This window comes from Girardinichthys multiradiatus, chromosome 11, assembly GCF_021462225.1.
Source record: "Girardinichthys multiradiatus isolate DD_20200921_A chromosome 11, DD_fGirMul_XY1, whole genome shotgun sequence".
Classification (NCBI taxonomy): Eukaryota; Metazoa; Chordata; class Actinopteri; order Cyprinodontiformes; family Goodeidae; genus Girardinichthys; species Girardinichthys multiradiatus.
The window spans coordinates 20,235,074-20,258,327 of NC_061804.1; the positions used below are offsets into that span (position 1 = coordinate 20,235,074).

A 23,254-nucleotide genomic window follows, 5' to 3' on the forward strand; every position below is an offset into this window, starting at 1 on the left:
TGGTAACCATCTACAGGGGTTGGACAATGAAACTGAAACACCTGTGATTTTAGTGTGGGAGGTTTCATGGCTAAACTGGACCAGCCTGGTAGCCAGTCTTCATTGATTGCACATTGCACCAGTAAGAGCAGAGTGTGAAGGTTCAATTAGCAGGGTAAGAGCACAGTTTTGCTCAAAATATTGAAATGCACACAACATTATGGGTGACATACCAGAGTTCAAAAGAGGACAAATTGTTGGTGCGAGTCTTGCTGGCGCATCTGTGACCAAGACAGCAAGTCTTTGTGATGTATCAAGAGCCACGGTATCCAGGGTAATGTCAGCATACCACCAAGAAGGACGAACCACATCCAACAGGATTAACTGTGGACGCAAGAGGAAGCTGTCTGAAAGGGATGTTCGGGTGCTAACCCGGATTGTATCCAAAAAACGTAAAACCACGGCTGCCCAAATCACGGCAGAATTAAATGTGCACCTCAACTCTCCTGTTTCCACCAGAACTGTCCGTCGGGAGCTCCACAGGGTCAATATACACGGCCGGGCTGCTATAGCCAAACCTTTGGTCACTCATGCCAATGCCAAACGTCAGTTTCAATGGTGCAAGGAGCGCAAATCTTGGGCTGTGGACACTGTGAAACATGTATTGTTCTCTGATGAGTCCACCTTTACTGTTTTCTCCACATCTGGGAGAGTTACGGTGTGAAGAAGCCCCAAAGAAGCGTACCACCCAGACTGTTGCATGCCCAGAGTGAAGCATGGGGGTGGATCAGTGATGGTTTGGGCTGCCATATCATGGCATTCTCTTGGCCCAATACTTGTGCTAGATGGGCGCGTCACTGCCAAGGACTACCGAACCATTCTTGAGGACCATGTGCATCCAATGGTTCATTGTATCCTGAAGGCGGTGCCGTGTATCAGGATGACAATGCACCAATACACACAGCAAGACTGGTGAAAGATTGGTTTGATGAACATGAAAGTGAAGTTGAACATCTCCCATGGCCTGCATAGTCACCAGATCTAAATATTATTGAGCCACTTTGGGGTGTTTTGGAGGAGCGAATCAGGAAACGTTTTCCTCCACCAGTATCACGTAGTGACCTGGCCACTATCCTGCAAGAAGAATGGCTTAAAATCCCTCTGACCACTGTGCAGGACTTGTATATGTCATTCCCAAGACGAATTGACGCTGTATTGGCCGCAAAAGGAGGCCCTACACCATACTAATAAATTATTGTGGTCTAAAACCAGGTGTTTCAGTTTCATTGTCCAACCCCTGTAATATGAGGAAGAAACTTTAAATTGATTAAAAACAATTGTTGCTCAAGAAGCCTGGCTATGATAAGAGTGTTGTTTCCAAGTGGAAAGTTGTATGGAAAGCAAAAGTGTAATAGAAAATGGTGCACTAGCAACAGGGATAACCACAACCATGACAGGATTGTGAAGCAAAGCTTATTTAAGAGAGAGGGAGGGGATACACCAGTCATGGACTGTGACAGGAGTCAGTGCTTCAAGAGACACCACACAACGGTGTATCCGGAAATGGGCTGCATACATTAGAAGTGGGTTGTTTCCATGCCACGTTCCATTGATACAATAACTCATTCAAAATGAGCCCAGACCAATACCAATGCATGGACATACTTTTCATTAGATGATTTTACATTGGTTGTAAACCAAAAACTACTAAATTCAAACAAATAAACACAAACCGGATCTCTGTCTGTATTGATTCTGTATGAGTTTGGTTTCATAAATTAAAAATACCAAAATGAATTACCTTTTCAATGACGATTTATTTCACATCTGTTCATTTTTATTATACAGGGTGTTTTATTAAGCTTACTACCTCTTTACCGTAGTTCCCTGAGAATAATAAAGAACTGATGCTTTTACCATTGTCATAACTTCATTTGAACATCAATGACTCAGAAGGAATAGATTTCAACCAGTTTTATTGATATAGAAAGTTCAGTTTAGCTGCTTTGTACATTTGCTTAACGCTAAACCTGCCACAGAACCACAAACACAACAGATGGCAACAAAAACAGCTTTCTTGATGGTTCACATAGGGAAAAACACATGAGCCACTGATCGAGGTTTCACAAATTCAGCTGAAAAAGTTCCAGTACATCATAGTTTCAATTACATGCCAGTAACCTTTAAAAAGGGAGTGAGAATTGGACATGGCAAAGAAAACTAAGGATGACTCATGCACTGATGTTACTAAATGCATCCAGAAAGTCAAAGACTCACGATGGAAACACACACAGACTAAAGCATCTTAGAATTACATATAGTCCGCCTCAAAAAGCAATAATTAACAAGCAAAATCTCCTATGTTTTTTCCCCACAATGACAACATTTTTAGGGATGCAAATGTCAGGCCTTTTCTGAACAATTTGCTGATCAGCTTATTTTTTTACCATGAGTATAACACGCAAAAGAAAATGTGCTACTGGTTCTTTCATAGAAGTAGTTGCTTTGATACCAATAGAAGACCAGGATTATCCCAATGCATGCATTAAAGTAGGGTTTCTCAGGGCTCACTGAGAAACTCTTCCCTTCTGCCACAAACCTGACTTAGATAAGTGGGTGATTAACAGACTATCCAGCACTTGATGGCATGCAGGATACAAAGCAATCTTGAATCACGTGTGGTGGAGCAGATACCCATTAAAACATTATGGACTGTGGGTCTTAAAAACAATGCAACTGTTGATTGCCATGCTTATATACTGAAAATGGAAGGTCTTAGTTTTGATGCATTTCATGGAAAGAAAAACAAACCATGTCTTTTTTTAGTAGCGGAGCGGCTGATTATTGATCACAGCCGATCCAAGAAAAAATATTGTCTGTCCAATTTCTAGTCTACTTATTGGTGTATTTCTACAAATGTACCGCATGATATAGCATATGTATTTCAACTTTAACAAAGGAAAAAATAATACATAAAACAGAACGCAATCAGTCTTAATTCTAATTAGGATGTGTTAGTTAAAAGAAAAATATCATGAAATGAACAGATCGCTAAGTAGATGTAAAAAAAATAAAAACCCCGAACACAACCAGGCAACTAAATTCACCTGTTACATGGGTGAAAAAAATAACAGCTATGTTTTTGCAAATATATCAAAAAGAATAATAAAATAACTTTGCAGATGCTTATTATCAAGTCAAAAAAATATGTAAATATAATATACACAAGATAAAGAATGAGAGAAACAAAGGAAATGTTTTTGTTCCAGACTCAATAACTTTCTTTCAGAACAAAAGTTTATTATTAGCATCAAGCTGGAGAAAGCTGCCAAAGAAGAATAAAGTATTTCCTGGGTAAGCAGGCAACACGATGTCTTCATATGATTCTGTCTGGGTGCTGCATTTGGACATTGGGCTCATGATTAAGCCCAAGCAACAGTCAGCCCTTTATACTCTCCTAATCCACACCTTCCAGCTGTAGCTCTACCTACGCCCTCCCAGCTCTGCTGTAGAAGCTCATCAGTTCAAGCCAAGGCTTTTAGAGGCAGGCCGTGTATATAATATTCATTACTGCTGTCTTTAATCAAACAAATGATCACAGACAGTTCCCCTCTCTGCTTTTATTCCATCATCTGCTTTAAATCTGACTCCTGCTTGCAGAGGTCTTGGCTGCGCACAGCCACCTACATATTGAATCATTCTGTTTTACCTCTTGCCTTTCTCTTTTAACCTATCAGAGACTTATTAAGTCTTTCTCTCTTAATGAGGGAAGTTCGATAATCCTAACACATACATACACGCACACACTTCCTCACATGGGGAAATTAGCTCATCAACACCACTCTGCTCTTTATTTGCTTGTATTCCAAAAGAAGTGGTTCTTTGCTTTCTCATTATTTCTTCTCCCCACTCATCTCCTCCTCCTCTTCTTCCTCCTCCTCCTCTGCTTTGAGTGTGTCTTCTCTCCTGAGTGACAAGCAGGCTTTATCAGCTAGGTTCCTATGGTTTCAACTTGATTCTGGTTCAGCCCACTTTAGCCCAGCTGAGGAAAGATGGGATGTCTCTCACGGGGACGTTGTGGGTCAAAGCCTTGACACACAGGTTGCGATCATCTGTAAGGAGGACCACCTCTCTCTGGAGTCTCACTGTTCCATCTGCTTAGAAAGCAAGGAGCCCAAAAGATGGACAAAGTTATGTCAGAAGACTGCTTTCACTTATGAAATGTGTTCTTAAGGGTTTAAGTGTTACATACTTCTCTGAGGAGGCATGAAATCCTTTGCTTTGTCTTTGCAGTAGTGGAGACAGCAGGACAAAATCACATCATCATTGTTACCCTGAAAGAGAACATACAGCCATTGAAAAAAAGCGTTTAAACAACCAAAAATTACAACTTTTACAATTAGTATCAGGTTCATCCAGCTCTTTCATAAAGGCTGTTTTTTTTTAACTAGCTCCTCTACCTGAGCTGTGAATCTTTGCGGCTCCTCCAAAGTTACCTTGCACTAGGGAAGGGCAGTGTTTTCTAGCATTCATTGCCATTGTTACAATAACAATAAGTTATTGTTAAGGGAACAAACATGTCTTGGTAGGTCATAGTTTTATGACCTTACTTTCAAACTTCTCCGCAACTTTATCTGCTGTTTATTCAGAATATTCAGAAACCTCTGAGGTCTTCACCGAACAGCTTTATTTATACTGAGGTTCATCTACACATCTATTTATAATCTATTTATAAATCAGATGGTTTCGAAAGGCAATTGGTTGCACCTGTGATTTTTTCTTTTTTACCCATTTCAGACTTTTTGGGCAACATAATTTTGAAAACCATAAATTATTTTCCTTTGACTACAACTTTGCCTTGATCAAATAAAATTCAAATAAATTGCATTAAATCTAGTGGTGTAAACATGAAAAAAGTGAAAAAGTTCAGGGGGTATGAATATGTTTGCAAGCCCACGCATGCAGTTAGGGTCTTACTTGTTGTCCAGAGGTGTCCTCACTGCGGAAGGCGATTGACTCAAGCTGATTCCCTCGGCTTGTCAGGACTCTGAGGCATGGTTCCCTGGCTTCAAAGCCTTTTTCCAAGAAAGCCACTGCCGAGCGAGCCTGTTCCTGCACGGCCCGCACGTGGGCCGCCCTGACATTATAGTTGCCTCGACTGCTAGCGCTTCTTCCTCCCGCCCCCACTGGCCCACTGAAAGATTCTTGACCTTTAGCCAAACCATCCAACTCTGTAATCACTGGTAGAGAAAGCACATCTCATAAAGTCAGAATAGAGCTAAAAAAAAAGGTAACGTTGTGATATGTGGTATTTTTTATTTTAAACCTTTATGTTAATTATTTGAATTATTGTCTGCTTTCCTTGTGTTTCTCTTACCGATGAGAGGCACAACTATTATGTAGGTTCCACACTGAAGGAGCTTCTTCAGCCCGTCCAAGTGATCAATGAAGCCATTGGTATCTGGGACCAAAAACAGGGGCCTAACTTCCAGTTCTAACTGGCCACCAGTTTGCAGTACCGCCTGAAGCGCACACACACACACACAAAAAGCATGAAGTGCAGTTTTGTTTGGGATCACTTTACCTACAGTTCAGATCTATCAGTGTCAGTCATGCGATGTTTCATACCTGTATTTTGTCCCTGCGCTTCTGCTGCTGCGCCAGTTTGTTAGCGAGGGCGTGGCGCCGTGCCTTTAGCTCCTTGATGCCATTCTCACTGTCTCCTGCCTCCTCAAAATCCTCTTCTTCTGATGCAGAAAGAGACGACTCGGCCTCAAGTATGACATCATCAGACTGCCAACAAGACAAGAATAAGATCAGCTTTTGGCCATGAGAATTTTGGTCAACAATATGAGGTCATTGCTTTTAAAGATGCAGAGAATGGAGAGAGCATGCAGTCACCTCTTTCTCCTTTAAATCCTGTCTGCTCCTCGTATCTTCTGAGTGGTTAGGTGAGGGAGCACTTGCCACAGATATGTACTTGCCTCCCTTAAAGGCCAGCAGAGGCTCTTCTTGTCCACACAGAGCCTCCAGAAAGTACTTCAGTACTGTCACTCTCTTGCAATCTGCTGCTATGGCCTGAGAAAAGAGGAAAAAGGATTATTATATGCCACAATGTGAATACTTGAACACACTTTCAAAATGTTGAACAGAAAATCTTTTGGTCACCAGTGTGTTATGGCATGATAATGCAATGCTTTAGAATCCACTTACCATATCAGTGTGTTTGTCTATGTAACATGGCTCCTGTGGTGCAGCCAACAGTGGTACAAAGCCAGCAAGCAGTTTGTCTTCCTTCAACTGAAGCACAGTCAGCTCCTCGTCTCCCTCGCCTTCATCAGTATCCACTTTGTACAGCGGCATCTCCTCATGGTCCACACGTGCCAGTGCATTACACAGGTCAGCAAGACACTGCCAAACATCAGGACTGCCCCTTGATCATAGGATATCCACAAGAATCAATGAGGGGATATGAAATACTAATAGATTAAAGGAAGTGTGATGTGTGCACTAAAGGAGGGGTCTGCAACCTGCAGCTCCGGAACCACACGTGGCTCTTTGGACCTTTCACAATAGCTCCTAATAACTTTGTCTAAAAATGATAAAGAATCAACTAATGTTTTTGAATATAGACATGATAACAAATGCAGGTTTTTAGCCGTTTTTCAGTTTTTTAATGAAACAATCGCATGTCATTTAGTTGGAAACTATGTCCTTTTATCACAAATGTCAAAATCCCATTGAAGAAAATCCTTTTGCAAAATATTTGTTTTAAAACCTCAAAATAGAAATAAAAATGCAGGGGGGGCTGCCATATTGTATTAGGTTTTAAGTTGGGATGTTGTTTTCTAACCTAACCTTGCTTTCCACAACTTCACCCGTGACCTGACTGGTGTGTTCCTTGGTCTTCATGTTGCCTGTTTCCGCACTTATATTCTCTACAAGCTGTGTATATACTGAGATTAAACTATGTACAAACGGACTAAAGTTTTACTAATTAGGTGAATTTTGAATGGAATTGTTGGCACTGGATTTTATTAAGAGGTATCAGTGTAAAAAGACAATACAAATAAACAACACACTTTTCCGATTTTTATTTATACTTCTGAAAATGATTCAATATTTTACTACCTCTTCACAATTAGGTACTTTATACTTTGTGTTGGTGTATCATATAGAACCCCAATAAAACACAGTGAAGTTTGTAGTTTTAATATATCAAGCTATAGTGCAAAGCACCATAGCCGGAGCTTTAAGAAGCCACTGTGCACTAGCTACTCAATGCTTTAAGTAAGAATCTGATACAAAAGTGGCCAAATGGCTTAAATCCATTGTGAAAACAGAGTAATGACATTACTATTGACTCTGAAAGGAGCAATAAACAAGTTAACATGAAGTGTCAGTGTTAGAATCTGAAATGTCAGGTTTGCAAATTATTTCCACTGCCTTGAAATGGTAAAAGAAATGGCCATTGCAGACTCTAAGTACTCACTCTAAACTGCATGGTGGTGGGTTCCACTCTTCTGGATGTCCTAACATCCAGTCTGACCAGACTTTGATGCTGGGCAGCAGTTCTCTCAGGTCCAGTGGGAACGCAGAAACTCTGACCATACCCTGCGGATCTTCAGTTTGCCCCTCCTCTTCTCCATCTGCCATAGGGACTGCTTCTTAAAGAGAGCAACACTATGTTTATTTTATTTATTTTTTACATCAAATCATTTGAGTAATACAAAACCAAAATAAACGTAAATGAAATCAGGCACACTGATGGATGTTATCAATCACTTATAAGCACAAACCCCTCCACAACCGTGATCATTTATTGAGCAGGTCTCTCTAGAAAATTAGATTTTAAATCTCAAAGAGGTTAACCTGTAAAAATAAAAGGTGAAATAAATACATCACATGTAGCAGCAACTGCTTTTTGGACACCCCATAAACCAACAGCATGATTGGGATTGTTTCTTTTTTTCCTGTGGAATCAGTTCCATCAAAAAATTTGCAATTAAAAAGTAGTTTTCACCTATTCTTAGTTAGGGACATGCAAAACCTATAATCTGGGATGTCTGACATGGGGAAATATCTCCATGTCAGAGACGAATGGGACAACAGACCATACACTAACATCAACATTGTCCCACAGAACATGTCCGAAGTGATAATGCCAGCAAAAGAAAACTGAGCATAAAGCATAAACAGACTGGCTTTTTAATGATGCCAACAACTGAAACAATAAAGCAAGTGCAAAAACAAAAAAAGAAATCTAAAATTCCTGCCACTGATGTATTGTTCCCTCTCTGCTTTAAATCACTCTGTGCCTTGATTGTTGTTTGCAAAATTAAAAAACGTATACTTTACTCACGTATATGGTTTGCTTTTAAACTTTCCTGTGTCTTTCCTTTGTTTATTGAAATAAATCTGTCGCATAACCTTAAGAACTTGGCAGAGGAAAGGCCCTGTGGCCTTGTACAGTTTGAACCAACACAGGTTTGTTTGGTTCAAATCTAGGGCAGAGATGAACCAGTAAGACTTCAACCTTAACTGTCTTAACTCTGAGATTCCTGAAAGGTCACCAACATATCTGGCATTTTTCAGGGTGGAGTGAGGTTGAAAGCTCAAAAGGATAAAACAGAGTAACTGTGGTAACACATTTAGCCTTCCAGATATCTGCTCCAAGTCAAGCTCTGCCACCTCTCAACCTGAAAGGTGCAGAAAACATTCTCCTTTTAACAAACCTTGTACATCACCTTAAATCCCCTCACTGATACTAAACATAGCTAACTTTCTGTCTTCTTAACTTGGTAACAATATTGATACTGAAGAATGTTGCTGCCAGGGCAACCTGGAAAAAGATCCAGATGTTTGGGTTCCTGTCAAGGCCCATCAAGCTAAACAATCAGCTGATTCCGGTCAGCAGTGCATCTCTAATCTTATTGATTTTTTTATATAAAAGGAATATTTCGAAATAAAAATAACTGCCACCACTTTCAACTTCTAGAAAGAAACTGGCCAATCAGACCCATAAATAACATTAGAAATCCAATTAAAAAATTTTAATTTGCGAACGCCCTGTCAACATTTTCAGGCAGAAAAAAACTACACTAAACCGATCTCTAACAGAAGCAAAACAGTGACCAAAAAATGGGCAGTATAATAGACTACGAGTTTACCTGTAGGAGTTTCTTTGAGAAGCTCTGTGCATCGCTGCACCAGCAGAGCAAACATACTGAGGCCAAGAGCTGTGCTCTGTTCTAATAAAACGGACCGGATATCTCCTTCTTCACCTGGCGGAGAAAAGTCACTTCAATAATTATTTGTGTTCTCAGTGCAAGCATCAAAGTGCTAAAAAAATAAGATGTTTAATTATATAAAAACAAAACTAAGACAATTTAAACATACAAGTCAAGACTTACAAAGGCATCTTAATTTAAATTTCATCAAGACGGCTTCATTCGACTCGAATTTCTAAAGTTCTTTTTTATTTATCATATTGATCAGTGGAATAAAAAACAAATATGGAAAATGGTTAATTATACATTTGCATGGTTTGTGATAGCATGAAGAATCCATTTCAAATGTAAATGTTGTGTTTTTGAGTGTGCAACATTACCTCTACTATGGGCATTGTATATGGCAAACATGTTGATGGTGATGATCTGCAGCAGGTTTGTAAACCCGAGTAGCGAAGGGCCAAGATGAAGAAGAGTCCTGAACTCCTGTAAAACCCGGCTCGCTGCTCCAGGGAACGACTCCATTCTGTGCAGCCACAACACAGACATACACAAATACATTCATTTTTTTCTGGCACAAAGGCAAAAGGAAAATACAATTCTCAACTAAAGTCTTTGCATTTGTTTTTTAAAATTCCTTAGCTAATTAAGACAAAACAAGAAAACATGAGCCATCACTCACCCCACTTTGGTGAAGAGCTTTCCATGCGCACACAGGAAACTCAAAATGAATCTCTTATTTAGCTGAAAAAAAAAAGAGAAGGTTAAAAGTAAGCAACAACAACAAAAAAAACATTATTTATCTTTGGGCACTGTTATATTCTGTTCCAAATACACCAGTACACCAAGTGACAGAAAGATGCATCTTCCTGCATGGACAAAAAAACAAAAACAAGGACAGTTTAAAAGCAGTGATTATTTGGAGAAACATGGGTTGGAAGAAAGTGCCTAAAAGTATGTATGTATACATACAAGTACTAATATGATATAGCTAGGCAGGTCAGCAAAAAAGTCACATGTATATCTTATTTATGATTACACATCTTTTCATTATAGGGTATGAAACATTCATCTTTACAGATGACATTTTACTGGTATAACCCATACGAGCTCCTGGTTTTTACATAAATGCTTTCTGAGACCAAATGAATGGCATACATTTCACCAGGGGTCTGCAGCCTTTAACAGTCCAAACAGCCATTTGCGCCCTCAGTCCAGCTAAATAAAACTGGTATCGAGATGCAAATGTTACACAACCTTTTGAAAAAAAGGCAACTTAAAATTTTTTATCTACCATAGAATCCGGGTTGTCATTTTAAAAGAACAAAAAGAACAAAATAATTTAGCAAAACTTGGATGGACACATCATTTTTCTATGGGAAATTGGTATCTGTGAAAAAAGGTCATCTAAAGAGTTGCAGGTTGCAGACCCCCTGTGTTACACTTGCAGCGTAGCAGCTCACCTTTTATTTGACATATTGCAAGTTTTTTTTTTTTGCTCGTTTGATCTTTAAGCAAGGTCAAATATGAGTAAAGTACATTTACTAATCGTCCCAAAAATTGCAACAAAGAATATCCATTTAATGATCCTTGCAAATCGAATTTGAGGAAATGAAAAGTTGTCCAATATGCCAAGCTGAAAACAGAAAACTAACTTGAAGAATTTTAAAAGAAAATTTCAATCAGGAAGTCACTAAACATATATATTTCATAACTACAAAACATGTATTCATTATGTGTGGACATGATGACTCATGAGGCTTTGTGTACCAAAGCAAACATGGGTTTTACCTCAGTAGCACTAAGACTGCCCAGCTCTCCGTCCTGTTCTGAGTCTCGGCTGGACTCGCTGCCCCCTCTCTGCGAGGAGGGGGTCATTGTTTGGGCGCCAGGACGGATCCAAATCTCCACACGTGCTCCGTCATCCCATTTTCTTCTCCCTTTTACTGCTGGACCCTGGGAACCTCCTTCATGCTCCTGACTTCTCCTTCGATCTAACTGCTCTGCCTAATATAATATAGTTTGCAATCATCATGAACATCCTCTGATTAAACTGGGGATTTTAAAACAGATTTTTAAGGCTGACTTTCTCATACAAGCTTTGTATTTTGACAATCCAACTGTGCATTATTTCAGAATTGAGTTGAAAAAGGTTTTTCAGTACGTTTTACCTTGCGCTTAGCTTCCTCAAACAGACTCATCAGGCTTTCCTTTGCTGTCAGAATGGGGTTGGAGGCTGCCAAACTGCGCATGTAATAATACACAGCATCTAACTTTCGCTTCTGCAGGTGAGAGAGATTGAAAAATAATAAAGGAAACAGTTAAAACTCTATAGTAGGCAAGGCAACTTTTATTTATATAGCACATTGTGGCCGAAGGCAAATAAATTTCAACCTGGATATCGATAAGAAAATACTGAATACCATTTTCGATACCAGGGAAACATTTTTTGAAGGCACAGGGTTCTTTCTAGTTAAGATAAAACATATATAATTAATTACAAAATGACAATGTTTTCACTTACCAAAAAAGGGAAAAACCAATAAGTAGAGGATAATTAAGCTCTCTTTTAGAAAATAAATAACATTTAAAAGCATCATTTCTCTGTTTGGCAAAAACAGTAGAAAAAATAACACTTAGTACAAGTGTTAAAATCATTTTTGGAAGTGTGTACCTTTGATTTAGTCATGCAATTATTTTAATAATTGCTTATCTTCAGAGTGCCACTGTATGCTTTCATTTGCCTGGTAATTTGCAGTTGATACAAAACTTTTACTACTAAATAGCAGAAGTACTGATCTTTCTACACTAAAATAAAATGGTTCAAAACAAACATGGATCTGACGCATACTTAACATATTTTTTACGGTTTGAATCAGGATCTGTGTTCAGCAGCAGCTCTGTTTTTTCTTTAGTGATCATCTGGCTCCACCATAACCTCTGTTATTATTAGCAACTTTAGCTTCTTCTAACGCCTTTACAACTAAACCAAGAAGTAATGGAGGCGACCGCATTGGTTTGTTTAGTAGCTGACTGAGCCGTTAGCTGAGTAAACTTTTCCTACGTTAATTCGTACCGCTGTAGAGTCTTCCGTGGTTCTGAACTTTGCACTTGGAAATGCATCTTTAGCCTTGTCGGCTAAAGAGGGTCGCATTTGTGCATTTTTCTGGCTGTACTCGGCATTTTGGCAGAGTTTAAAACTTCCAGCAGCGGCTGATTGTTTCAGGCAGGTGAGGCTGCAGGGAGGGGAGGGACTGAATGTCTGATATCATGGCAGAAGTGTCACAATTTGGGTTAATGAGAATGGGTCCGTTTATATCGATTTTCACACAAATGAGTATCTTTGAATGACTCATTTTTATAGTATGGATTATTTTTGACAACCGCACTCTATGGTGAATGTTAAATCATCTGGCATTTTTATGCATCCTATGCCTTAAATAAATACATTAAGTCCCAAAAAGACCAACAGTTTTTACTTAATAGTCTTTTGATACACCAACGCCTAGATGCAATAAATGACATTAACTGATGGTTTATATCCCCTCAGTGTGACAGATAATCATCACACACCAACAGCTGAACAGACAACATTGCAGTTGCTTCTGTCAGCAGTAAAATCAAAAATAAATGCTTTATTGTCAGTTCTATTCAAGGACGTTCACAAGCCAAAACAGAACCATCCTTAGATCTTAAAAGTTTAGAGGTGTACGTCTGGTACTGATAAGCAGATTTTTCTCCTTAACTCTTTCTGAAACCTTAAAGACAGAGTTCCTTTGACTATTCCATGTCCAGACTTAAATTTCTAGGTTTTATGGCAGTTTTTAAGCAATATTCTGGCCCTTTAGAAATAAAACATGTACCATGTCAGGTTTCAGTCTCAGTATGTTCCAAAAACCATGAAACAACACAAGGGAGAAGCTGGCTTCAGAATACCACAGCGTGGCAAAGTGCTTTTTCACGTTTTTGGTATTTGGGCCACCTTTAAACACTTCTATTTCAAAATCTAGAAAACAAAGAGTCAAATCATGACGGGATTATCCTAACAGGGGTCTCATACTTCTATTCTTCAGAGCTAGACATGTCTCTGCTTCAGCACATCCAAGTTAAATAACGAGACCCTGTAAAAGTTGAAGGACAATGTCAATCAAAGACTGGAGTTTGAGACCCCTTGCTACTCCAAACACAGCTCGATGAAATAACATGAAATGAAGATTAAATAAACAAATATTTGACATCACTTACTGTATAAAGTGCCAACAAGGCCAGCTGGTTGTAAGGTCGTCCGTTTTTGGGTGCAATCTGCTGGGCTTTCAGGTACCAGCTAAGCAAACAACAGAAATTATTAACATATAAATCGTTTTAGGAAAAAAAAAAAATAGCACTAGAGAGGAAAGTTTGCTAAACATTATGCACCTAGGTACTTTCATGTGCAATTAGGACATTTAAGTACTACAGTTAAACCGATCCAACTAAAGCTTTTAAAAATAACAAACAAGAAGGTTTAACAGGGTTTCTGCCACTTGAGGAAAGGTGAATTTTTTTAAATGCCAGAAATAAACTTCAGATCAAGTTTAAATTGACACAATTACCAAAAAGATAAATCGTGACATCTCAAAAAGCTCATTATAATTTTGCAGTAAATACATAAATTAATATGCATTTAACACTGCACATGTACATCTACACTGCATTACCACAAAATTGTGTAATATTGTTTTTTTTTATTATTCTATTTGACAGCCACACTGAATATAAACTGAATTTTAAGTGAAATAAGATACAAATAAAAAAAATCAAACACTACAGGAAATACTCCGAAATGATCTTAGAACAGGTTTTTTGTTACCCTGAAATAGCTCAACCTCCTGTGTTTTCCAAATATTTTTTGAAAGTCTGCTTTAATGTTTCATGATGCAGCTCCTGGTATACAGTCATATTTAATAAATTACAATATCTGTTCTGATGAAGCTCGTTTGTCAGATTTAAAGTACCTTTGGAAAGTAACAACCTTTAAGCAGGTATTAAACATAATTTTCATTAAGCTCACATTTCTGTATTAAAAATGTTTTTTTTTATTGGTCTGATGTAACGTTCTAATCTTATGCCTCACTTTCCTTAGCTGTAAGCAAAAAAACCATCATAATTAACAGAACAAAAGGGTTGAAAACATGTGTCTGCATGTAATTAGTCTATATAATGTGTTTCACTTAGTGAATTCAGTTACTAAAATAAATGAACCTTTCAATAATATTCTAATTTGTTGAATGTGTCTATTAGCCGATTATGTGGTGCTTTGTAGCACTGATAGAGAAATTAATTCAATTGAGATTTACTATACCTATTTAGTTACACAATAATAACTGCTAACTGTAATGGTCATGACTATGGACAATTATAAACAGAAATAACTGCCTACCTGCGAGCCTTGCCATAGTTGGCAGAATTAGTGGCCTGCTCCCGGTACCGTGCAATATCTCCTTGACAAATCATGCATCGCTGAGCACTTATAAGAGCATACTTTACCTATGAAAACAATGAGAAAAATGAAGCTTAAAACATAACAAATACAAAAAAAGTACCTGACTGTAAGCAAGTTACTTCCTTTAAGTTAATTTTCATGGTATAGGCGCACGTAGCAGTACAATTCTGACAAACATACATACACGCTCACAAAAAGCAGTAATTGCATACCGTTTTGCGTAATGGACGAGTTCTGATAGCCATACCATCCATGTACTCTTCTAATGTGAACTGGTACACCGCCTGCAGCTTCTGGAGCAGCGCATCAAAGAAAAGTGCTCCCTGTGAAATAAAGAAAATTCATAAGAGATTCATTCATAGAGGATGTATGGCCACATCTGGTACCAATCCTCCAGCACGGTTACCAGCACTTTTTCAAGCAGTTTATTTATAGTCAGTCATTTTCTACCGCTTATTCCATAGTGGGTCGCGGGGAAGCCTATCTCCAGCAGTCTGTGGGCGAGAAGCGGGGTACACCCTGGACAGGTTGCCAGTCCATCGCAGGGCAACACACAAACAACCATGCACACACTCATTCATACACCTAAGGGCAATTTAGACAGACCAATTAACCTAACAGGCATGTCAAAAAGTCAGCCGTCTGAAAACTATGTCCCCGTGCTGTGCAGTCAGGCTGTGCTCTATATACTTGGTTGTGGCTCCTTTTGTTTGAATTACTAGATCAATGGTGATTAGGCCATGGCACTTCCAATGTGTTAAGGCGGTCCAGTCTGTGTTGTTGGTTCTGGTGTTTCATTTTCCTCCTGTCAATGCTACACAGATTCTCTGTGGCGGGAGTTGGCGATTATTCTTCCTAAAACAACTGACTGTTGTCGACAGCCAGACCTTTGGATGAACACATATTTTCCCAAGAATAGATTTGAGAATAAACCATAAAAATGTATGTATTCCTTCTAGAACCCGTAGTCAGTGCAACTAAATAATAAAATCTGACCCACCTTGCTAGCAACTGCGATTTTATAATTAACATAAATTATAACTATTATAATTGCATAACTCTTTTTACTATATGTTTAGTCTGCTAATTTGGAGACTCAAACTGTGCCAGTGTGTGTGGCCTTGCTGTTTGTCTCCTGCCGTTTGTCTTGTTCATGTTGGCCAAAAAGTGATGGCCTCCACTTTTACCTGGCATCCCGGTTCACCTTTGCCGCACCCTAGCACCAATCTCCTGGTGAAAGACGCTTCAGACGCCAGGGCAACGCAACGGTCTGCTCATGAAGTTGAAAGCTTAGCTGGTGCTCTTCCTGGAACAACCATAGATTTGTGCCTGGTTTCGTCTTTTTTTCTGCGCTCTCTGGTTCCTATTGATGCCTGCTCTGTGCCTGTTGTTGGCTCGGATCAGATGTTCCATCCCCGCAGGGCCCTCAATCCCTGTGTTTGAACTGGGTGGCTCTCACACAGTGCTCTGTACTGTGGTCTACAGGTTTCCCAAACACAATAAAGACTTCTGAATGACTTTTCTGATCTACTGGTCGAAATTATGCCAAAATGTGATCATGTTCTTATTGTTCGGGACTTGAATATTTTAATGTGTGCTGTCCTGATAAGCCAATGGCAAAGGACTTTTTAAACCTTATTGACTCTTTTAATCTTGTGCAATCTGTGTCTGCATCTACACAAAAATGTGGCTCACACTAGATCTTGTTGACTGCTGGTCAGTTCTTTGTTGACAGCCTTCCTGAATCCATATATAATGAAACGAGCTCATGGTTTTAATCAGCTTGCCAAACCGCTTTAGATTCTGTGTCCCCCTTTAAGATCAGTCGAGTAAAAGCCAAATTTGAACCCTGGCTGAATGAAACTACCCGTGCTAACAGAGGAAAGTTTAGGAGAGCCAGATGTAAATGGAAGAAGGCTAAACTTCAAGTGTCATATCAAATACCAAAATACTACTGGAGTTCATACTACAGGAGAAAACATTTATCTTCTATTATTCAGACAAATTGTCATAAGCCTCATGTTTCATTATACACTGTTCAGATGGTTCGTCAGACTGTTTGTGTTGAGTCCACTCAGGAAATTTGTGAAAACCTCCTAACATCTCTGAGAGCTCCGGTCTCACCTTTTGGTCACGACCCTTCTATCCCTATCCTCTGCTCTGCCGTCTTTGACTAATTTGAGTCAGTTTATTTGCTTTCCTTAGAGGAGATTGATGCTCACCTGAAGTCCTCAGATTATCCATATGATGCTCTCTCTCTTTGATTTAGAGGTTTTCTTCACTATACATATACATTCAAATGTTAATATTAGTTTGTCCTCTGGTGTTGTACCCGTAAAACTTAAACAGGTAGTAATTCAGACTCTACTTAAAAAAACCTTCTTTTGATCCAGATATTTTTTAAATTTACAGGCATATCTCCAGACTGCTTTTTATCTAAAAAAAATCTTGAAAAGGTAGTTTACAACCAGTTAATGGTCTTTGAAGAACATGGTATTTTAGAGATTTTTCAATCTTGTTTTAAAGCTTTACACAGTACCAAATCTGCCCTTTTAAGAGTTTTTAACAATGTGTTTTTAGCAACTGACTCGGGTGACTCTGCTATCATTGTGCTTCTAGATTTAACTGCTGTATTCGACAGAGTGGATAAAAAAAAAACATTTTTCATATTGAGCAGTGGGTGGTTGTCAGGACTACTGCATTGCAATGGTTTAAATCATATTTGGCAGAGCAAACTTTCTCTGTCAAACTCTGCTGTTTCTCTTCAATGTGGGGTCCCACAGGGCTCAGTTTTGGGGCCCCTTCTTTTCTCTCTTGATCTGCTACGCCTTGGTTCTATTTTCAGGAAGCATGGGGTTTCTTTCCACTGCTATGTTGATGACTCCCAGATTTGTCTCCCTCTTAGAAAGGTGAAAGGTTTCTCAGTGACTGACTCAGTGTTCATTGTCTAGATGACATAAAGGCTTTTAACTTTTTAAAAGATTTTGAGGCAAAAATAGAACGGCCCTCATAAGGGTCTGGCCCCCCTCTACCTCTCTCAGCTGCGACAGCCATATATAATCGCCTGCTCCCTTAGGTCTGCCAACCAGCAGATCCTTAATGTGACCTAAACCAAGCGTAAACTTGGGAGGTTACCGTGCTTTCGCTGTAGCTGCTCCAAAACTGTGGAATGATCTGCCCTTGCATGTTATACGGTCCTCTTCTCTTTCAAAGTTTAAGAATCTTCTTAAAACCTAAAGCGTTTGGGACATTTCAAGAGGATTGACACTATTTTTAAACATATTTTAATTTGTTTAATTTTCTTTTCTTTAATTGTTTATATCATCTGCCTATGTACAGCACTTTGTGGACCGTGATTTATTTTTAAGTGATTTATAAATAAAGCTAGTATGGTAAAATTCAAGTTCCTGAGAACAGGTCTATATAATATATAAATGTTTAATCTTTGAACTTTAGGGTAACTTCCATCGCTTTCTTTTTTACTAAGGAAGAGCCTGCCTCTGATGCACCGCCTCTGCACAAGGTGCGTTGGTAAGAAAGAAAAGATGTCACCTTCACAATAAAAGGGTTTTAAAATAAGAAAATAGAGTCCCACAAAGAAATCACAATTAATACACGTTTGCTTTAGAATTTTCAAGCGGGCCAGTTGCCAACATCTAATGGGTGGCCTACACAATGGCCCAGTTTGATTTGAGGGGCTTAGGTTAGGTCAGTTTCCTGGCATGTCAAGCAGGGACACACTGGTCATTAAACTGGGGATTTGTACTTTTGAATGTGCGGGCAGGTGTCGAGTCCTGATGGAAAATGAAAGGAACATCTCATTAAGATTGTCACCAAAGGGAAGCTTGAAGTGCTCTAAATTTTCCTGGGAGATAGCTGTGCTTTGGACTTGGTAAAACACAATGGAGAAGCACTTTCTAAAACTCTTGGGAATTTGCTTCACACTTCTTTCAAGGCTGTTCTCCCCATTGCTTGTGCACCTCTTTGTACCACATTGTTTCATTCAACTAAACCTTTTAAAAATATGCTTGGATAAAGAACTCTGAACAGCCAGCTAATATTGCAATAACCTTTTATAGCATACACTCCATGTTGAGGATGTCAATGAAATGTCTATTTCTAATTTTTCTGAGAAACTAAATGTTTGGTTTTCATTAGCTGTAAGTTGTAATCATTAAATTATGTAATTTAATGATTAATTTATGTAATTGTTCAATTACATTCTGATTTATTGATATATACATTTGCTTCTTTAGTATTTTCAATGTGCAAATAGCCTATACGTACTTCTCTAATGAACAATACATGAAAAAATGTATACAGCTCAATGATGAGAGAGACTGCAAAGTGGCTTCCTGACCTGTCCTGTCCCAACGTTCCCAAGCTTCTTACCTCATCTAGAAGCGTGAGCAGCATGTTCCTGATATCATGCGTGTTGTCACAGGTGGGGTCTTTGAGAAGCTGCCGGAAGTGCTCGATGACCTGGTAGAACACGTTCTTCCATAAACCCTGATCCACGTTCTGAGAGTCGGAAAACTGGATGTCTGTCAGAATGATCCGCTCATACGTCCCCAAAAGGTCAGCTCTTCAAGAAATAAGATAGACAGATAGATTCCTTATGTTATATGTGCAGAACAGCTAACAGCCCTATAAATATTATTAGCCCAAAGCATAAGCACATATTTTCCCTAAATGCTCACCTGAGCTGGGACATGCGATCCAAGCCTTCAGCGCTCACTCTGTCCCTTGAGATCAGGTTACTGAGCTGAAGTTCATGTGCATCTGCAGCCTTCAGCAGCCTCCCCAGCTCATCTTCAAATGTCAAACCAGCTCCTATACCTGGTTGGGTATATCCTGGTCCCCTGTAACTCCCACTGAAGGGACTTGTACCTGAACTTGGGTATATACCATTAGGGTGAGCCATTTGGTACGGCCCCATATTATAAGGGTAAGGATAACGCTGCCCGGTGGTGGAATTAGGATTTTGTGTGTTACTGGGGGGTATGGGGTAGCAGTAAGGGTTGTCAGAGGTTTGGAATTTGTAGTATGCCATAGCAGCAGCCTGCTGGGACTGAAAGTGATCCCCTTGTGGCACTGGAGGGCTGCTGGCTAGCTCATCATCTGTGTCCAGAAAGTGAAGTTGCCCATATCCAGTCCCAGTCTGAAGATATAGTGGCTGTTTAAGAGCTGCATGTTGGGATGACTGAGCGTTAGAAAGAGCAGGTTTCTGATCGGGGTTGTTGGGGTCCCAGAGTCGTCTTACTCCTCCTCCTCGGCCTCCTCTGTTCCTGCCAGCTGCTCCTCCTTGAGTTCCAGCAGAAAAAAGCCTCTGCCCCACCTCGGGTGAGTTAGAGATATCAGTGCGGGCTCGGAGCACCAAGATACCCCGACCTCTCCCAAGAGGTACCTGGCCGTCCTTTGTGATAGATGACTGATTATCTAAAGAAACCCTAAGGATTCCTCGACTTCCACTTCTATTTGTCTTTGATGTCTTCCACTCCTCTCCTTGTTTTACTGCACTTATTTGTTCCTTCCCAACACTTCTCCTCTTCCTCCTCCTATCTTCATCTTCTCTGTCACACACCTCACTTCCATCAAGTGATTCTGTGGAAGAATGCTTCATGTGCCCCTCACATTTATCCACCGACACCCTGATATTTTGCCCAGGCAGGCATGGCCACTTGGTGCTCTCCATGCCCATTTGTCGCCTGGGACCATCTTGGCTGGTTACGCTGCTCGCTGAGCTGCTGCTGTAAGTTCTGTTTCGTGAGTGTCGAATATTTGATTTGGAATAGCGCTTGGAGTTGAGTGTAGTGGCATTTGAATTAGATCTGCGTCCATCGCGGTCTTCAACAACCCTGTCTAAATGGCTCCCTGTTTTAGCAGCTTTTTCTGTGTCTTTAAAGTTGCTGTTGTTGTCCTTTAATTTATAATTTTCTCTGGGATTATCATTTCTTTTGCTGTAGTGAGACTCTCCTGGTTTTTCAGTTTTTCTCCTATCTGCATTAGGAGCTCTTCTGTCTTTTTCCTTCTCAGCCTTTCGCTGAATGCTCTTTCTACTTTGGTTTCCTTCATCTTCTCCTTTGGATTCCAGATTTGTCTCTTTTCCTTCTTTTTTCTCCTTCTCCCGTCCTCTTCTTCGGCGGTTACCCTTCTCCTTCTTTTCTTGCTCACCTTTGCTTTCTGCACCTTGAGCACTCTTTTCTTTTTCTTGTCTCGTGCAAGCTATGTCTCCAACATTGTTACTTGGACCTCCAACTTCGCCTTTCTCTTTTATGTTGAGTCTTTCTACTTTGGTCCTTAGTTTCTCCACTGATGGGTCCACATTTTGTCCTCCTTGTACAGTAGTTTCTTTATTAGAGTCAGACAATTTTATCTTATCTTTTTCTCCATGTTTGGGCATTATTTTTTTATTGTTCCCGTCACCTGAACTCGACTGAGATTCTGGCTCAGGTGTTTTAGTAGAAGGCTTATTTAGCTCTCTTCCAACACCACAGTCCTTCCCTTGCACGTTCCTGCGGCTCCCGGGTTGATAAAACTCTCTGTCAGGCTTGCGGACTTTCTTTGCAGGTTTAGGAGCTCCAGAAGCTTCTTGTTGTTCTTTGTCTTTTTCACCCGACTCTTTTTCACTGTTTGAATCCATTTTACCCAGAGACTGGCTGCCTTGTTTACAGTTCAGGTTGTTACTGCCATCACCTCTCATTCTGTCTTCATCTCTGTTTTTGGTACCTGACAGGTCTGTGCACCCATGTCTATTTAAAGCATTTTCAGATACTTTATTTTTCTCACTCAGCGATGACTGATCGCACAGTTGTGTTTCGGTGTCCATAGAATCCCTCTGACTAGTTTCTCCTTCTTCGCTGTCCTTATGATGGCGTCCGTGCCCAGCCGCTAGTTGGTAACGCTGCAGATCAGGATGTTTTGTTTCACGCCTCTTATGCTGCTTGGTTTTTTTACGTTCCTGTTGCTCCTCTGCAGAGGGAAGAAAAAAGACAAGCTAAAGCAACGTCATCATGACAAAACATGCTGAATCTAAATGGTGCATGGACTGAATTTATATAGAACTTTTCCTCTCATACCAAACATGGTAGAGCCACATTCACCCAACTGCACCCACAAACGTGTACACATTCATACAGTGATACGCAGATCATTGGGCAACTTGAGATCAAGTGCCTTGCCCAGGGGAACATCAGCAGGAAGCTGGAATCGAACCCACAGTTTTGGATTACAAGACGACAACTCTTTCCACTGACCAGCAGTCACCTTATATTTTGCCATTCTTAGAAAACGTTTTAGAGTACAAGTGTTTTCTCAGTGGTGGAGCTAGTTTACATCAACATGAACTGAGAGGTTGCTGGTGAAGACAAAAGCCCCTGCTTCAAACCCAAAACCTTCAAGCTTGGCTAAAATTAGCAGCTGCTCAGGTGAACAAACCATAATCCTCCTGGAGAAACGCCTTATGGTCAGACGAACACAGATTGAGCTATTTAGCCATGTTTGGAAGACTCCGGGTGAGACTTTCTAACCTAAGAACACTGCCCCAAATGTCAAGTACAGTGGTGGTAGCATCCTGCTGTGGGACTGCTTTCCTGCCAATACTGCTGGTCAATGCACAGTGGATGGAACCAGAGAGATTGAAGACTACTTCCAACATCCTCAACTCAACAACTAGATGGTTGTAACTTGGACACGTAAGTGTTGCAACAGGACAATGATGCCAAGCACACATCTAACCTGGATTTGGAATGGATAAAGCAGGCAAACATTAGCTTCTGGAATGACCCAGACCTCAGCGGCATTGAACCTTTATGGCCTTTGCACCTGATCTGAATCTTATACTTCTACATATTTGAGTGAACTGGCCAAAACTGGCATCATAGCCACAGTTGGTGGAAATGTGGTGTGTAAATAAGTAGAGCTTTGACATGTTCAACTGCAAACTACTGCATAAAAGCGTCAAAAAGGACGAAATTCACAATTAGCTACCTTAGTAAAGCCTTTTGAAACATTTATTTTGGTAGCAAGGCAGCTGTAATTGTTAGGTAACGATACTTAGCACTATGACGTCACTTAACGTGTACTTTAAAAAAGGAGCTCCGGTTTAAACATTAAAACATAATTTCTAGTATTGTACAAAGCTGAGATGTTTAAATATACTTAATATGAATGTTAGAACGAAAAAAAGCGTATTCAAACAGTTATTCAGCAAAGAAATATCCGGCTTGGTTTGAAGCCGAGCTTCTAAAACTAAAGCACAGATAAGCCCAGAGCTGTGAGGCTAACAACATTAGCTAGATACAAACTTAGCTGCTCCGCGGGCCACTTCCTCCTAACTTAAGACAGGCGCCTATTGTTTAACCGGAATTTAACGAGTCTTTAACCAGCGTTGTCCCTCTTAGAATGGGACAAACTGTCTCTTACCGTTGAAACCGTCGATCATTTGCACGGAATCTGTAGCTTCTGCGCGAAGTTCCGCCGCTGAAATTCGTACTCTGTCCAGTTCATTCGCCATCTTCGTTTTTAAATAAACACAACAAGTACGGTGGCCCGAACGGGTCAA

General features: G+C 39.9%; 1 protein-coding gene across 4 annotated transcripts; it reads right to left on the reverse strand.

The window, feature by feature from the left end:
* Window positions 1-1,938: 1,938 nt before the first annotated feature.
* On the reverse strand, window positions 1,939-23,238 carry smg6 (SMG6 nonsense mediated mRNA decay factor). Of its 4 annotated transcripts, none has more exons than XM_047378802.1 (19): window positions 23,116-23,238; window positions 19,392-21,663; window positions 19,084-19,276; window positions 14,904-15,014; window positions 14,629-14,735; window positions 13,455-13,533; window positions 11,381-11,491; window positions 11,001-11,216; window positions 9,892-9,953; window positions 9,590-9,735; window positions 9,150-9,263; window positions 7,472-7,643; window positions 6,193-6,412; window positions 5,881-6,057; window positions 5,608-5,772; window positions 5,357-5,501; window positions 4,957-5,219; window positions 4,232-4,313; window positions 1,939-4,136 (listed from the first exon to the last, which is right to left on the reverse strand). In XM_047378802.1, exons 1-19 carry the CDS (start codon window positions 23,204-23,206, stop codon window positions 4,003-4,005), a joined length of 4,860 nt encoding a protein of 1,619 aa, XP_047234758.1. In that variant the 5' UTR covers window positions 23,207-23,238; the 3' UTR covers window positions 1,939-4,002. The 4 variants fall into 4 exon arrangements, with proteins under 4 accessions (XP_047234758.1, XP_047234757.1, XP_047234756.1 ...); XM_047378801.1 differs by having other exon boundaries at window positions 1,939-4,133; window positions 7,472-7,646; XM_047378800.1 differs by having other exon boundaries at window positions 7,472-7,646.
* Between the last annotated feature and the right edge of the window lie 16 nt (window positions 23,239-23,254).